This window comes from Hyaena hyaena, unplaced genomic scaffold (assembly GCF_003009895.1).
Source record: "Hyaena hyaena isolate Hyena2069 unplaced genomic scaffold, ASM300989v1 scaffold_144, whole genome shotgun sequence".
In the NCBI taxonomy this organism is placed as follows: Eukaryota; Metazoa; Chordata; class Mammalia; order Carnivora; family Hyaenidae; genus Hyaena; species Hyaena hyaena.
This window is the reverse complement of record NW_024080776.1, coordinates 3067228-3083403: the sequence shown is the minus strand read 5'-3', so window position 1 is coordinate 3083403 and position 16176 is coordinate 3067228. Positions and strand designations below refer to the sequence as shown.

General features: G+C 48.9%; 1 protein-coding gene and 1 non-coding gene across 2 annotated transcripts; both read left to right on the top strand.

The window, feature by feature from the left end:
* Positions 1–10354: 10354 nt before the first annotated feature.
* On the top strand, positions 10355–13778 carry BEST4 (bestrophin 4). Its single transcript, XM_039238718.1, has 9 exons — positions 10355–10506; positions 10592–10686; positions 11275–11508; positions 11687–11841; positions 12292–12369; positions 12669–12866; positions 12990–13070; positions 13177–13331; positions 13505–13778. Exons 1-9 carry the CDS (start codon positions 10355–10357, stop codon positions 13776–13778), a joined length of 1422 nt encoding a protein of 473 aa, XP_039094649.1.
* A 2216-nt stretch (positions 13779–15994) lies between these two features.
* On the top strand, positions 15995–16101 carry LOC120236115. The gene has a single exon (XR_005529579.1). It is a non-coding gene; the product is annotated as a U6 spliceosomal RNA (small nuclear RNA).
* Positions 16102–16176: the final 75 nt, after the last annotated feature.

Here is a 16176-nt window from a genome sequence, read left to right as displayed (position 1 = left end):
CGAGGGAGCCCGGCGTTTTTATCAATGAACGCCTGTCTCCTCCCCGGAGTTTCGTCATTAAGAGCCCGCCCCCTTCCAGGCGGTGAGTCACCTAAAAGGCACGCTCCTCCTCAGGCCTTACGTCACCAAGAAGCTCCTCCTCTCAGCCGACGCAAGTCCAGGCCCAGCCTCCTACCCAAGCCTTAAAGACGCAACTTTACTGGTAGGCCCCATGTATGTAGTGACCAGCCGATTCTCCGTACCCCTAGCCCCACGCCCTGGTGACCGAGAGTCCCTTTAATGGAGGTCTCTTTCTTTCTCCATCTCTCGGGCTTATGCTGAAGTCCGAAGGGGACCGGGTATCAGGACTCTCCGCCTGACAACTAGATGGACAAGTAATCCTGGGGGTAAGGGAGAGGCAGGGGCGGCGCTCGCTTTCGCCAGCGAGTCACCAAAACTCCCCTTTAAGTGCGTGAGCCCTTCCCCTGGTCCCTTGCCCTCCGGCAGAGCCTCAGGCCCGGCCCGGTGCTGCCCCCTTTAGGGCTTGGGAAGAATTGCACACTCCTGAGCCAGGCTTGGGACGGGGAGGGGTGGGTAGGTAGGAGACTGCCACGCCAAGTTTTGGGGTCAGAGACCAGCATTCAAGGTTTTTACCATGTGCCAGGCCGCATCTTCTACAACCCTCTTCCACATTCTTTTTTTTTTTTTTTTTTTATGTTTATTTTTGAGAGAGAGAGGGCGCACGGGCACAAGCTGGGGAAGAGCGGGGGGTGGGGGTGGGGGTGGGGGGGGACAGGATACGAAGGCTCTCTGAAGAGAGCCTGATGTGGGGCTCAAACTCATGAAATGTAAGATCATGACCTGAGCCGAAGTCCCATGTTAACTGACTGAGCCACCCAGTCTCCCTTCTCTTCCACATTTTTGAGGGGCAGTTCTCCAGTTCTGGTGGGGGTCCCCTATTCCCTTTCCCTTAAAATATCCACTGCCTTGAGTCCGCAGCCAGAGGCCAGAAAATAAAGAATGGGCATTGGATTTTCTCAAATCTAGCTATGGACAATTGGGCAGGTGGGTCTGGGGCCAACGGGACTGCTAGACCCCTAGTTCATGCCTGCCCTTTTCAGGGCCAGAGTCAGAGAGAGGTGGGGTCTTAACCCCTCTGGAGTGTTTGTCCCAGTTTCACAGGCTTCTCCTGGCCTTGTCCATCTCACTTCTCTGCCCTCACGCGGTACTATTCAGTCAATTATTAAGCCATTCAATCCATAAAGATTTATTGAGAGCATCTGCTAATGCCAAGCACTGGATGAATAAGACTGGTCAAGGTTGCAGCCCTAATTTAGTTTACATTCTGCTTGATGAAAATAGACAATAGGCAAGTGTGGCAACAAGGTAATCGCAGGCTTTGAAAAGTGTTATGAAGTAGGGAAACAGAAAAATAATCAAAGAGCTTGCTTTAGAAAGAGTAGCCAGGAAACTCAATAAATATTTATTGAGTACCCCAATTCCTGTCGGTTTTATCTCCCCCAAAATAAAGATCTCTGAAAAGTACCCATTTCTTATCTTCCCCTCACAGCCTAATCCAAGTTGCAGTCTCTGGTTTGGATTATTGCCACAGCACCTTGCCTTTAATGTCATCTCCATTTCATCCTCCATGTCACCAGCCCACCCAGCCCTTTATCAGGCCCGCAAAGTCCAACTTCTCTACCCTTGCCCTTCATGGCCATTGATGGAAGAAACCAGATAGCCTGAAATGTGGAGAATTTCTTGTAACTCAGATGAATGAGGGGGAGTGAGAGATGAAGGGTGGGCCTTAAATACCACACTCAGGAGTTTGGTTTTTATCCTGTAGTTGACAGTTTTCCAGTGGGAAGATGGCAGTGGTGGGCCAGGAAGGACAGATCTATGAGGAAAATGGGACTGAAGCATGTATAGTTTGAAAAGGCATATTTGATTTTGCAGTTTTATATTTGGAAAATCAAAATGTTTTTGTATTAGTTTGGTAGGGTTGCCACAACAAAATACTACACACTAGGTGGCTTAACCAATAGAAATTTATTTTCTCATAATTCTGGAGGCTGGAAGTCCAAGTTCAAGGTATTGACAAGGTTGATTCTGTTAAAAAGAAAACCACAGACCTCAAATGGTGTTACTTGGGCCAGGCCAAGCCACTAAGCCAGGGCTTAGTACCTAACCTAATTGCACTTTAAATCTCCCCCAGAAATATAAATTTTAACCTGTCAGGAATTTTCTGATAGGTGCCAATGAGTCTTTCACGGGATCCTCTCCATCTTTCAAAGAAAGATGACATGATCTGCATGATAAGACCCCCTGCTCTTCCTCATAAGGGAAAGTAACCTTGCAGGAAACAATCCTTTATTTTCTTTTGCTTCTAACTTTCTTGCCCCATGCTGCTTCCTATAAAACCTTTCCATTTTGTACAACTCCTCAGAGACCCCTCAACTTCCTAGATGGGATGCTGCCTGATTCATGTTTTGTTTAATAAAGGCAATTAGATCTTCAAATTTACTTAGTTGAATTTTAAAAATTTTATTATTTTTTAATCTTTATTTATTTTGAGAGAGAGAGAGCACAGGGTTGGGGGGTGGGCAGAGAGAGAGGGAGAGAGAATCCCAAGCAGACTCTGTGTTATGAGTGCAGAGCCCAAGTTAGGGCTTGATCCCAGGAACCATGAAATCATAATCTGAGCTGAAATCAAGAGGTGTTCACTTAACCAACTGAGCCACACGGGTGCTCCAGTTGAATTTTAACAATTTCTTCTGAGGACTCTCTCTTAATTTGTAGATGATAGGGGCGCCTGGGTGGCTTAGTCGGTTAAGCGTCTGGCTTTCGCTTAGGTCATGATCTCGCGGTTCGTGGATTCAAGCCCCGTGTCGGGCTCTGTGCTGACTGCCAGCTCAGAGCCTGGAGCCTGTTTCGGAGTCTGTGTCTCCCTCTCTCTCTGACCCTCCCCTACTTACGCTGTCTCTCTCTCTCTGTCTCCTAGAAATAAATAAAAATATTTTTTTAAAAATTTGTAGATGATAGTCTTCTCCCTCCGACTCCCATACTCTTTCTTTTTTTTAAGTAGGTTTCATGCCCAATTGGAACTTGAACTCACAAACCTGAGATCAACGGTCACATGCTCTATTGACTGAACCAGCCAGGCACCCCAATCTTTTTTTTTTTACTTAAGTATAATTGACATACATGTTATATTAGTTTCAGCTTTACAACACATGGACTTGCCAATTCTATACATTACTTAGTGCTCACCACCGTAAGTGTAGTCACCATGTGTCACCATACAACATTATTGTAATATTGGCTATTTCCCTAGACTATACTTTTCATTTCCATCTGTGTGACTTATTTTATAACTGAAAATTTGTAGCTCTTAATCCCATTTATCTACTGTTATCTTTTTCTGTGTCCTAATCTCTTCTTCTCATAAAAACACCTAATCTCTTCTTCTCAAATCAGATTGAGGCCCACCTTGGTAACACCCTCATTTTAACTTAACTGCTTGCTTCTTGAAAGGTTCAGTCTCCAAAAGAGTCATATTCTAAGGTGCTGGGGTTACGACTTTATATAGGAGTCAAAACTTTACCTCCGTCCATCTTAGTCTTCAGATGAAACTCTCCAACAAAACATTAACAAAAGAAAACAACACAAGTTTATTAACATGTATAACTTATGTATGCATGGGAGGATGAGAGATACCCAGGGAAAAATGAGTAACTCTCTCATGTTGCTTAGAATTCAGGCTTAAATACCATCTCTCTCTCTTTTTTTTAAATGTTTTTATTTTTTATTAATTTTTTACTTTTGAGAGAGAACATAAGTGGGAGAGGGGCAGAAAGAGAGAGAGAGAGAGGGAGACACAGAATCCAAAGCAGGGTGCAGGCTCTGAGCTGTCAGCACACAGCCTGACGTAAGGCTTGAACTCAGGAATGGTTAGATCATGGCCTGAACCAAGGTCGTGTGCCTAAGCAACTGAGCTACCCAGGTGCCCCTTAAATACCATCTTAATAGGGAAAGGAGAAGGGAAATATAGACATTTCAGGGAAGAGTAAATGATTTCTAGAAAAGCTGAATGGACTCTTAGAAGAATGGTTGGGAGATATGATCATTTGTGACAAAGTTTGTCTGGATATGGTATAGACTTCTAGTCTCCTCTCCTGTGATATGAGAAGAAACTCCCAGGAAGGGAATTTATGTCCATTGAGTCCTTTTAGAGATCCATCTTTAGGCAGATAAAGGGAGTTCAGAGAAAGCCTCTCCCTGCACTTGCTGTTTTGCATGTAGCTACAGTTCAAAATAGTCAATATGGCATATTGGATGCCATATTCTGTTAACCCTTAACTGTCTTCTCTCCCTGGGAGGTTATCAAGGTTTTTGAGCCCTCCTCCATAAGCCAGCTGGATGTTGTAACTGAAGGGCCTGGAAGTCTCTTCTGCCTCCTCCTTCGGTGTAACATATGCTACCATGAATGGATCTTATGCACCTACCGGGCACCAGGCACTGGGCTAAGCATTTATGTTATTGACTTCTCACAGTAGCCTTATGATGTGCATGTGATTATTACCCCCATTTCCCAGATGAAGAAACTGAGACTCAAGGGGTTAATCTGGTTACTCAAGGTCACGTACAACTACCAAGGGGTAGAACTAAGACCTGAATCCAAGATGTCTGACTTAACTAGTCACCACTGCCTGACTTTTCTGGGGGTCATTGGTACTCTGTCCTTGCCCCTGTCCTCCTCTTATACTGCTCCATGTCTCCATGTCCTCCTCTTTCTCCTTCCCCCAAGAATCTCACAATCTCTGCCCACACTGAGGTTTTTCTGAATTCTCTGGGTCCTCATCCACCAGAGGATTCTGTCAGGCTCCTCTGCCCCTAGTTGAGCACATGTCCCACATTCCTGGCCCCCTTGGCAGCTTAGAGTCAGACTCTCTTGACAGTGTCATGTCACAGAGACCAAGGAGTCTTTCAAGAATGAGCGCTGCCATGGGGCGCCTGGGTGGCTTAGTCGGTTAAGCGTCCGGCTTTCGCTTAGGTCATGATCTCGCAGTTTGTGGGTTCGAGCCCCGCGTCGGGCTCTGTGCTGACTGCCAGCTCAGAGCCTGGAGCCTGTTTCAGATTCTGTGTCTCCCTCTCTTTCTGACCCTCCCCTGCTCACGCTGTCTCTCTCTCTCCTAGAAATAAATAAAAAACGTTTTAGAAAAAAAAAAAAAAGAATGAGAGCTGCCAGGGGTGCCTGGGTGGCTCAGCCAGTTAAGCGACCAACTTCGGCTCAGGCTCCTGGGAAAACTAGAAGGACTGTAATATGCACTCAGGGTCAGTGCTTCAGACAAAAAGAGACAAAACCGACAGGCCAAATGTGAGCATTCAGCAACAATGAGTATATGTAAACCACTGGTGATGGCTATTCTATCTGTATACTTTGTTTCATAATAGGGATGGCCTGGGTGGTTCAGTCCCTTGAGCAGCCGACTTCAGTTCAGGTCATGATCTCATGGTTCGTGAGTTTGAGCCCCACATCAGGCTCTGTGCTGACAGCTCAGAGCCTGGAGCCTGCTTCAGATTCGGTGTCTCCCTCTCTCTCTGACCCTCCCCTGCTTATGTTCTGTTTCTCTCTGTCTCAATAATAAATACAACATTTAAAATTAAAAAAAAAAAAAAAAAGAATGAGAGCTGCCAAGTAAGGTTAGAACTGAGAGGGGGCTGTTGGAATCAGCAATAAGGAGATCACAGGTGTCTTTGGCGGACGCAGAGGTAGATGTGAAAAAGCCAAACGAGACAGATGCTGATAGCTAAAGTAGTGTTTCATACTTACCATGTGCTATTCTGAGCACTTTGTAAATATTAATTCATTTGATATTGACAACTCTATGAGAAAGTTATTATCATCCCTATTTCCCCATGGGGAAATTAAACACAGAAAGGTGAAACAGCTTGCTCAGCGTCACAAAGGTAGTTCACAGTGGAGTTCAGATTTGAAAATCTGCAGTCTGGCTCCAAACTCCATGCTGTAAACTGTCAAGCCATAGATCCAACTCTGGGCTGTGAGGAGGGGAGAGGGTCACTGGTGGTTAGGACCAGAAGAGAGTAAAAGGCAAGAACTAGAGGAATGATAAAGAAGGGTGGGGTGAATGATTTACAAGTGGAATGGTTCCCTCTCCTGGACCATAAACCAAAGGGATTTGTCAGCTGCCAGGAAGGCAGATAAGGTGACTTAGGAGGGAGGGTCTGGGTGGGGATTGAGGACTGCCCCTTCCTGGAGCAAGTCTTCTAGGCCTGTACCTTTATCCATAGCTCTGTGGGAAATTCACAGCCCCGTGACCCTGAGTGTTGGTAACAGGCAGAAGGTAAGGGCCACAGTAGCAAACAAAGGCAGTGATTGAAATGAAGCAGCCTGGGATGCCCTAAAGGTGTACTGGCAGAGAGAAGCTCCCAGGACCTCGGAGCCTGAGTTCCTTCAGTTCAGGGCCTGGCTGCCTAGATGCGAGACTCTTTAAGTGTTATGCAGCCCAGAATGCTCTAGGAAAGCCATAGATCAGAGCTTGGGACAGGATACATGACCATGATGGCTGAGGCCCCAGAGCTGGTATCTCACCTTCCCTGGGAAAGGTCCTTAGTATTCCAGATCTCTGGGACATACACACACTCTCTGAGTCCACTTCTTTCCTCATATTGACATCTCGAGAACCTGGCTCACCAAGGCCTTGGAAAGAGAACATAACTCTTCCGGCCATGAGTAGGTTTCTAGACCTTGTTCATCCAGGAAGGTTCTCACAGAAAAAGGGTAAGGAGGGCCAGATGTCTTTCAGGTTAAAAATGAAAAAAATAAATAAAGGAAAAGAAAAGAAAAGCCTGCTTGGGTTCAAGGACTCCCCAGCTCTATCGAAATGAATCAGATACAATCCTGTCCTTGGGTGCCTTGGTGGCTCAGTCAGTTAACTGTCTAACTTGATTTCGGCTCAGGTCATGATCTCACTGTTTATGAGATTGAGCCCCTGTTTGGGTTCTAAGCTGACAGCATGGAGCCTGCTTGGGATTCTCTCTCTCTCTCTCTCTCTCTCTCTCTGTCTGTCTCTCCCTGCCCCTTCCCCCCACCTGCATTCTCTCTCTCTCTCTCTCTCTCTCTCTCTCTCTCTCAAAATAAATTAAAAAAACCCCAAAACCCAAAACCCAATCTTGTCCTGAAGGGCCACACAGGCTGGAAGGGAGATGATCCCAGCAGCAGACAGGTCACACAGCCCAGTGTGATTTGCTGCTGAGAGAGGAAACCTAGAGGGTATTGGGGAGTGACCTGGGGAAGATCATGGAAAGCTTCCCTGAGGCTGCTCTGAGCCGGACCTTGCACAAGCAGTGAAAAGGAGCTAGGCCAGAGGCTGGTCACAGGAACAGAGATGGGGCATCTCAGAAGGCCCTGTATATCCAGCTTAAAAGCCTCGACCTGGCACTGTTTGGCTTGGGGACAGGCCGGCAGGGCTTCAGGGGAAAGGTCTCTGCTTCTTTATCTCTGAAGGATTGCCTGTTCTGGGACACAACAAAAGACTATTAGGTGGAACCACAGGGAACAGATTTGGCTTTTCATGGTAATAGCAGCCCAGGCTCCATGCCTACAGTGCTCCAGTGTCTGGATATTGTTTCTTTGAATAATCCCAATTGCCCTGTGTGGAAGGTGTTATTGATCTTGTTTTATAGAGGAGGAAACGGAAGTTCAGAGAGATTAGGTAATTTACAAGGCTACAGAGAACTAGAATTCAAACCCAGGTCTGTCTGACTCCCAAGCTTGTGCTCCTAGCTACCTCTCCACACTTCCTCTCTTTTGGAAACACTTGTGAGCAAGAATCAGCTCCCAGTGTGAGGAAAGGAACTTCTTTTTTTTTTTTTAATGTTTTATTTATTTCTAGGAGAGAGAGAGAGACAGCGTGAGCAGGGGAGGGTCAGAGAGAGAGGGAGACACAGACTCTGAAACAGGCTCCAGGCTCTGAGCTGGCAGTCAGCACAGAGCCCGACGCGGGGCTCGAACCCACGAACCGCGAGATCATGACCTAAGCGAAAGCCGGACGCTTAACCGACTAAGCCACCCAGGCGCCCCATGAAAGGAACTTCTCAATACAGGTCAGAAGTGGGACCACCACTCCTGGGTTTTTATGGATGACCTCAGCACTGGGTGGTTAATTGAGCTGATGCCTCAAATATTATTTCCTTTGTTTAACAGATAAAGAAATTGAGGCCTAGAAGTAGAAATGGCCACTCAGGATGCTAGGTACCCTTAGGAGCCAAGATGCTGGACATAGGGCTAAGGGAGGTCTGCATCCCTAGGCCTGAGTCCCAGACCTGTTGCTCTGTCAACTCTGTGGAATAGGGATGGGAGATGGGCGAGCCAAGCTTCCCAGAGCCTGGACTAGAAGCTGGCACTGTGGCCAGTGCACAGGACTGTGGTCCCTGGGGTCAAGCCCTTGTTTTTAGGCCCAGTTGAGCCTACTTCTAGGGTTTGAAGTTGTGAAACTGAATAAAGGAAACATCATTACAATAGAGTCTGGGGTGCCTGGGTGGCTCAGTCAATTAAGCATCTCTTTCTCTCTCTCTCTCTCTCTCTCTCTTTTAGTGTTTATTTTGAGAGAATATAAGCAGGGGAGGGGCAGAGAGAGGGGGACAGAGGATCTGAAATGGACTCTGCATTGACAGCAGTGAGCCTGATATAGGGTTTAAACTCACAAACCGCAAGATCATGACCTGAGCCCAAGGTGGAAGCTCAACCAACTGAGCCACTCAGGTACCCCAAGCATCTGACTCTTGATTTCGCTTCAGGTCATGCTATCATAGTCATGAGATTGAGCCCCAATGGACTCCATACTGGGCATGGAGCCTGCTTTAGATTCCCTCTCTCCTTCTTCCTCTGCCCCTCTCCCCTTCAAAAATAAAATAAAATAAAAATAAAATAGTCTGTAGGCCAGAGAGGAGTAGTTCTCACACCCTACCAGTTTGTCCTCAATTGCACACCCCAACAGGAAGAAGCATACCAATGAGACAGAACCTCCTTTACTACCCCTGCAAGAGGAAGAAAGACTTTGTCCTTGAATAGCAACAGCCCAACCAGTAAGAAGTTGCCACAACTCCGCCAATAAGAAAAAATCACCAGCCCCCAATGTACTTTTATTCAAAGTAGCCCCTCTCAACATCCTCCTTTTTCTCTATAAAATAACATTCCTTTCCTTTGTTTTTTAGACTTGCCTATGTTTTGCTATAACTTGCATGCCCTGAATTGCAATTCCTCCATTTTTTTTAATAAACCCATTTTGCTGATAAAATAACTGAATGTTTTATTTTTAAGCTCAACAAAGTCCATCAACTCAGGCTTTGAATCCTGCCTCCAATGCATCCCAGCTATATGACCTTGGGCAAGACATTTACCTCTTGGAGCCTCATCTATAAATGGGGATGTGTCCTGCCTCATGGGGTTGTGATGAGGATTTCACGAGAGGATGATATAGCAGTGCCTTTGGCACAGTGCCTGTCAGTCAGTGCTCTGTGATCAGCAGCTGTTATAACAATTGATCATCATGCATCTGTCTTCTCACCTGGAGCGTGGGACAGTAATCCCTGTCATCCTGGTTTCAAGGACCTGGTGTTATTTGTGTGTGCTGGAGGTCAGTGCAGATGGCATTTCTGCCACCCAAAGGCCAACCCAGCCCCACAGGAGTAGGGAGACAAATCTAGTTCCCAGGACCAGGAGAGGCTGGGTGACAGCCTCAATCCATCAATGATAACCTCAGTCCAGTTAAGCTTTATGGGCCCAGTAGATATTTAAGTGTGTTTCGTGTGAGGGCTAGCCCAGTTCTCCTTCCTCAACACATGCTGCTGCTCAGAGCAGGTAGGCAGGTGTGGAGTGTGTGTGTGTGGCGGGGGGGGGGGGGGGGGGGGGGTGATAGTACCCTGGGCCTTGGGAGACCGGCTATCAACAAGACCCCAAGGGGTAGTTGTGGGTCTAGGCTAGAGTTGGATCTCCTGTCCTTAGCAGTTTATGATCTGGTTACTTTTAGCCCTGCAAGTGGAAGAGGATCTTGGGGGAGTCTCTTGCAAGAGAGGTTATAGATTTCAGCTCCCCTAGGCCCATCCATCCTGGCTTGACCCATGTACCACTGAGTTCTGGAGAGGATGGGGATGTGCTTTGTCTGCTCTGCACCTTACTCCCCCATGACTACTGACACAGGGTGAAGGTTGGGTGTATGTGACCAGAGTTGAAGGGAGGTTGCCTGGGGAACTAAGCTTGGTGATAAGAAGGCAAGCTAAGGGGAAGGTTTCCTGGGAAAGAGGGACACTCTGGGGGCAGCTCTTGTGCCCTCCTGCTCAGGCCCCCAGCACCATGACGGTTTCATACACCCTCAAAGTGGCAGAGGCTCGCTTCGGAGGCTTCTCTGGTTTGCTTCTCCGTTGGAGGGGAAGCATCTACAAGCTCCTCTACAAAGAGTTCCTCCTCTTCATCGCCCTGTATGCTCTGCTCAGCATCACCTATCGGTGAGGGTGAGGTGTCAGGGCTGGCCTGTGGGGGACTAGGCTGCCCACTTCCCTCTAACCCAGTCTTACAACTGACCTTACTCAGGTTGCTGCTGACCCAGGAGCAGAGGCATGTATATGCTCAGGTGGCCCGATACTGTAATCGTTCTGCAGATCTCATCCCCTTATCCTTTGTACTGGGTAAGGCTCCCTCTAGTTCTCCCTGGTAGCCTTCTTACCATCTTCCCTGACCTTTGGCTTGAGTTGATAGCACTGAAAGTCAGAATTACCCCAAAAGCACAGCCTAGAGGTCAAGCAGAGTAGGCTCAGCAGACATGGGAGTTGTGTCCTGAGTCCAAGATTTCCAGAGGACTAGACCCTGCCTATCATTTGCTGGACCCTCACTCCACAAACAAGGGACACAACACGTGCAGGCTTCAAAACCCCACTCTGGGTACTGGAGGGGGGCTGCAGAGAAGTGACCTCCCCTTCCCACCTTCATGGGAAGCAGGGCTCAGAGTTAACTATTACTAGTGGCCTTGAGCCACCACTTCTCTGCCACCACTTCCTTGCACCTCTCCATCCTCTGGGCCTGGCCCAGCAAGGAAGAGGCTTTAGGAAGAGGCATTTCCCCTGACAGCAAGACAGGGCACTGGAGCCAAATGTGTCCTTCCCCCTGCTTCAGTTCAACCTAGCCTAGACCAGGCTCTCTGGCTGGGGGGCAGGGCATGCTAACTCCCAGATGCTCCATCTCCCTTCCTGTCCCCACTTCCCGGGGTGGCTGACAAGGTTTCTACGTGACCCTGGTGGTGAACCGCTGGTGGGCCCAGTATACAAGTATTCCACTGCCAGACCAGCTGATGTGCGTCATCTCGGCCAGCGTGCACGGCGTAGACCAGCGTGGCCGCCTGCTGCGCCGTACCCTCATCCGCTATGCCAACCTGGCATCTGTGCTGGTGCTGCGCTCGGTCAGCACCCGCGTGCTCAAGCGCTTCCCCACTATGGAGCACGTGGTGGATGCAGGTGAGGACAGGTGCCCCTGGGGCTCGGCTGGGCCAATGCAGGTGCCTCACTGGGGAGCCCTGGTGTGGTCCCGGCCAGGGCCTGAACATGGGTCTCCTAGGAGGAGAGGTCTGACCCCCAAGGGGTAAGTCTTAGGCACAGGGGATAAGTCTGGGCCCCACTCACTTTATCTCCTCAGGTTTCATGTCCCAGGAAGAGAGGAAAAAGTTTGAGAGCCTGAAATCCGACTTCAACAAGTACTGGATCCCATGTGTCTGGTTTACTAACCTGGCAGCCCAGGCCAGGAGGGATGGGAGAATCCGTGACGACATTGCTCTCTGCCTGCTCCTGGAAGTGAGTCTGCTCACACCAGGCCCATTTGTCCTCCTCCTACTAGATTTGCAAACCAGAACAATAATTTTAGTAATGAGCACTTAGATGGTGTCAACTTTGTACCGCACACTGTTGGAAGCACTGTACATATATAACTCGTTAACCATCACAACAACCCTTGAGACATTATTGCCACCCTCTTGCAAAGGTGAGAAAACTAAGGCACAGAGTGGAAAAGAAACTTGCCCAAATCACACAGCTAGTTAGTGGAGGTGGGACTCATACATTCTGGGTCCACGGTCTATGCTTGCAACTACTTTGCTAAACTGCTTCCCATCACAGGCTCTCCCACATGGTAATACCTCCGACAGCCAAGTGGGTCTCTAGGCCTAGTTTGTGTTGGGCTCCCAGTTCTTTCCCCATTCTTCCTTCCTCACCTCCACTGACTTCCTCTTCCTGCTTTTCCACCAGGAGCTGAACAAGTACCGGGCCAAGTGCAGCATGCTATTCCACTATGACTGGATCAGCATACCTCTCGTCTATACCCAAGTAACTGCCTTTCACCTCCCCAGTTCCAGTGCCTACTGCATGTCCTGTGCTGTGTGTGAAACTGAGAATTAGAGATGGCACCTGCCCTGGGGCAGTTCAGTGCAGTGAGACACTGAACAATCAAGGGCTCGTCCTCAAAGCATTCCCGGATCCCCGCTAATACAACCCCATCCCCCATCCCCTCTGATGCTGTCACACCTTGCTACACATTTTACTTCCTTGTCAGGGTCTCTCACTGGCCCTAAGGGGGCAGGGAGGGTATTTTTCCCTGTCTCATTCATCCAGGCTTCCTTCTCCAGGTGGTGACCATAGCAGTATACTCCTACTTTGCCCTCTCCCTGGTTGGCCGCCAGTTTGTGGAGCCAGAGGCAGGGACTGCCAAACCTCGGGAGCTGTTAGAGCCAGGACAGGAGCCAGCATCTACTCTGGGGGACCTGGACATGTATGTGCCTCTCACCACTCTGCTGCAGTTCTTCTTCTATGCTGGCTGGCTCAAGGTGGGCACATAGGGTGTTCAAACCAGCTTGTTCAGTAAGAGATGTGGGCTCAGGGCCCACCTCAACTTTGGGGATGGAGAATGGGGCTCTGAGCCCTGAAAACACTGCCTTACAAACCTGCAGGTGGCGGAACAGATTATCAACCCCTTTGGGGAGGACGATGATGACTTTGAGACTAACCAGCTCATAGACCGCAACTTACAGGTGCACACGGGCCTGGGGGCAACTCCCTGTGCTCTCCTCCTTGCCACCTCTCCGCCTGAGGTGTGGAGAGGACAGGAGGATCCTTATGACTTGCTACCTACCTCAGGTGTCCCTGCTCTCCGTAGACGACATGTACCAGAACCTGCCTCCCGCTGAGAAGGACCTGTACTGGGATGAAGACTCAGCGCAGCCGCCTTATACGGTGGCCACCGCAGCCGAGGCTCTGAGGCCTTCTTTCCTGGGTTCCACCTTCAACCTTCGGTGAGTGGCCCGCGCTAGCGGAGGCAGGGCTTGACCCGGCACGCGGGCCCCAGGTCTGCGCCCCCACTCTGGGGCGACAATGGATCGGTCCTTCCGGTTTCCCGACGCCTCGGGAGAGTCAGCCCCGGGGCGGCTCAGCGCCATGACCGCTCAGACCTCCTTCCCGCCCGCAGCGTGAGCGACGACCCCGAGCAGAACGTGCAGGTGGACACGTCCCCAGGGTCTGCTAGGCCGCTGCCCGCCGCGCAGACCCCGTTGCTCGGCCACTTGTTTGCCGCAGGAGCACCCTCGCCTGCCATCAGCCTCCGGACCTTCGGCCGCGCGCGCGGAGTCCCTCGGACCCCTCATCTGCTGCGCTTCCGAGCGGAGGAGGGCGGCGACCCCGAGGCCGCGGATCGCATTGAGGAGGCGTCGGTGGGGTCAGGGGACGAGGCTGGGGAACCCTGAGCAAAGGCTGCCGGGCCCGAGCCCTCTTACCTACCTCCCCCAAGCCTGCCTCTACTCGCTTTCCGCCCCCCACTGCCCTCCAAACGGGCTGGTCGTGCCCTCGGACGCCATTAGAACACTTGCTGTGTGCCCTGAGCCCGAGCATTTAGGGGCGGACCTTGGAAGACGGCGGGGCTAGTGTCAGGGACGGGAATGCGTCCACTTTGGCGGGAGAAGGTAGGATGGCTGGCTTGGGGAGGGTGAAGCTAGAAGCTTACATGAGTGAGGCCTAGAAGACAAGAACCCAGGTGCATTGTTAATTTCCTGGGCAATGGGGAGCTGGGCTCGTTCTCAAATTTGAGGGAGCATCAAAGTCACTGAAGAGCTTGTTCAGAGTAGTTATGGGTGTCCCTTCCAGCGTTTCTGACTCATTAGAGCTGGGATGGAACCCAAGAATTTGCATTTCTACTAAGTTTCCAGGTGCTGTTGCTGGTCCAAACATCACAATTTGTATAAAAAAGATTTTGAGAGTATGTCTTATCCTGATAATCTTACTTTAGAAACATTTTTTAAAAGTTTATTGTCAAGTTGGTTTCCATATAACACCCAGTGATCATCCTCACAAGTGCCCTCCTCCATGCCCATCAACCCCCTTTTCCCTCTCCCCCACCCCCATCAGCTCTCAGTTTGTCCTCAGCATTCAAGAGGCTGATAATCTCACAGAAGGATCGAAGTGTGTGTGCTGGGGGACTTTTGCTTTACCTATATTCTTTGTTTACGAGAATATAATCATTACTTGTGCAATTACGGTTGTTTAAAACTGCATTGGCTTGCTGTGCAGTGGGATAAAGATGATTTGGAAGGGCTTGGGAATCTGTACTGGAGGCTGATTAAACTCAAGAGATGTGAAGGCAGTCTTAACACCACACCCAGCCTAGACCTTGCGCATTTGGACCCTTCTTTGTGCCCACTAACCAACATAAGAGACGATGTAAGGGATGAAAGCTGGGGCGAAAGCTGCAGGTCCATCTCTGTGGTGGGCCTACAGTGCTGGGGCGGCGGGGAGACCAGACTCACAGAACACTAGATTGGAGTTGCCTGAACTTAGCTCCTCTAAGATTACTGGCCTGTAAGTTCAGCCTCCGTTAAAGAAATTGGTGAATGCCAAAACTGAATCTTAAGATCAAAGAATGACAGAGGACGAAGTCAGAGGAGGGAAGAAACAAGAGTATAGAGGTTGGGTTCAGGCTCTGGCACTGTTGACTAGATAATGCTGGCTTTGCTACTTTCTTGCTGGGTGACCATGGGTAGATACCTAAGCCTAGGTCTCCAAACTTATGGAGACAATAGCACCCCCAGGATAGCCATTCACTCAAGGTTATTTAAAGTTTTTCACAGGGTTAATTGGTAGCCTAGCTCAGAGCAAGAATGTTCATCTGAAGTTCATCTGTGTGCCCTGAGCCAGAGCATTTAGGGGCGGACCCTGGAAGATGGCGGGGCCAGTGTCAGGGCCGGGAATGCGTCCACTTTGGCGGGAGAAGGTAGGATGGCTGGCTTGGGGAGGGTGAAGCTAGAAGCTTATGGATACTGATTCATTAGATCTGGTATGGAACATGACTACTACATGGATCCAAAACTCTTTGAAAAACAGATTCTATTCATAAATTAGAAGTGAAGGGGAGACATAGTCTTGTGGAGCTCAAATTAGGAAATAAGTGGCTTTGCTGACCCATACCGCTCAGTCAATAGCTAAAATTAAGGTGTTACATTGAGAATCATTGGATGGAAAGGTGGGGGCAAAAGCCTCCCCAGAGCCAATGATAAGGTTTTAGAAGGTTGGGTTGATTTGTGTGTCTTTAAGTTTTTGTACTCAAAAGTGGTGGTTGCCATCTTTTCCCTATGGTCTCTTCACAAAGCCTACAATTTAGCCAAGCTAAGGAACCAATTGATGTTCACTTCTTTAGCTCTTAAAAGTTTACATACTTATACTTTCCATTAAGTTCGATAAAATCTTGATTTTTTAAAAATTAACTTAGCACATTTGAGTGCTTGCTATGTTGTCCCGCACTTCCAGGTACTGGAGACACAGCAGGAAACAAACATACCTGTTCCCCGGAATTAAATTCTAATAGGACAAAAAAGACAAAATGAGCAAAATTTATTCCCAACTAAGGGATAAGGAGAAAAAGGAGGAAAAGATACAGCACTGAAGGGACTAATTTAAAAAATTGTGATCAGTCTTCGCTTCGGCAGCACATATACTAAAATTGGAATGATACAGAGAAGATTAGCATGGCCCCTGCGCAAGGATGACAAGCAAATTCATGAAGCGCTACATATTAAAAAAAGAAAACTGTGATCAGAGAGGAAAAAAACTAGGGTCTAAGACCTGGAGAGTAAGCCATGTGGGTATTTGAAA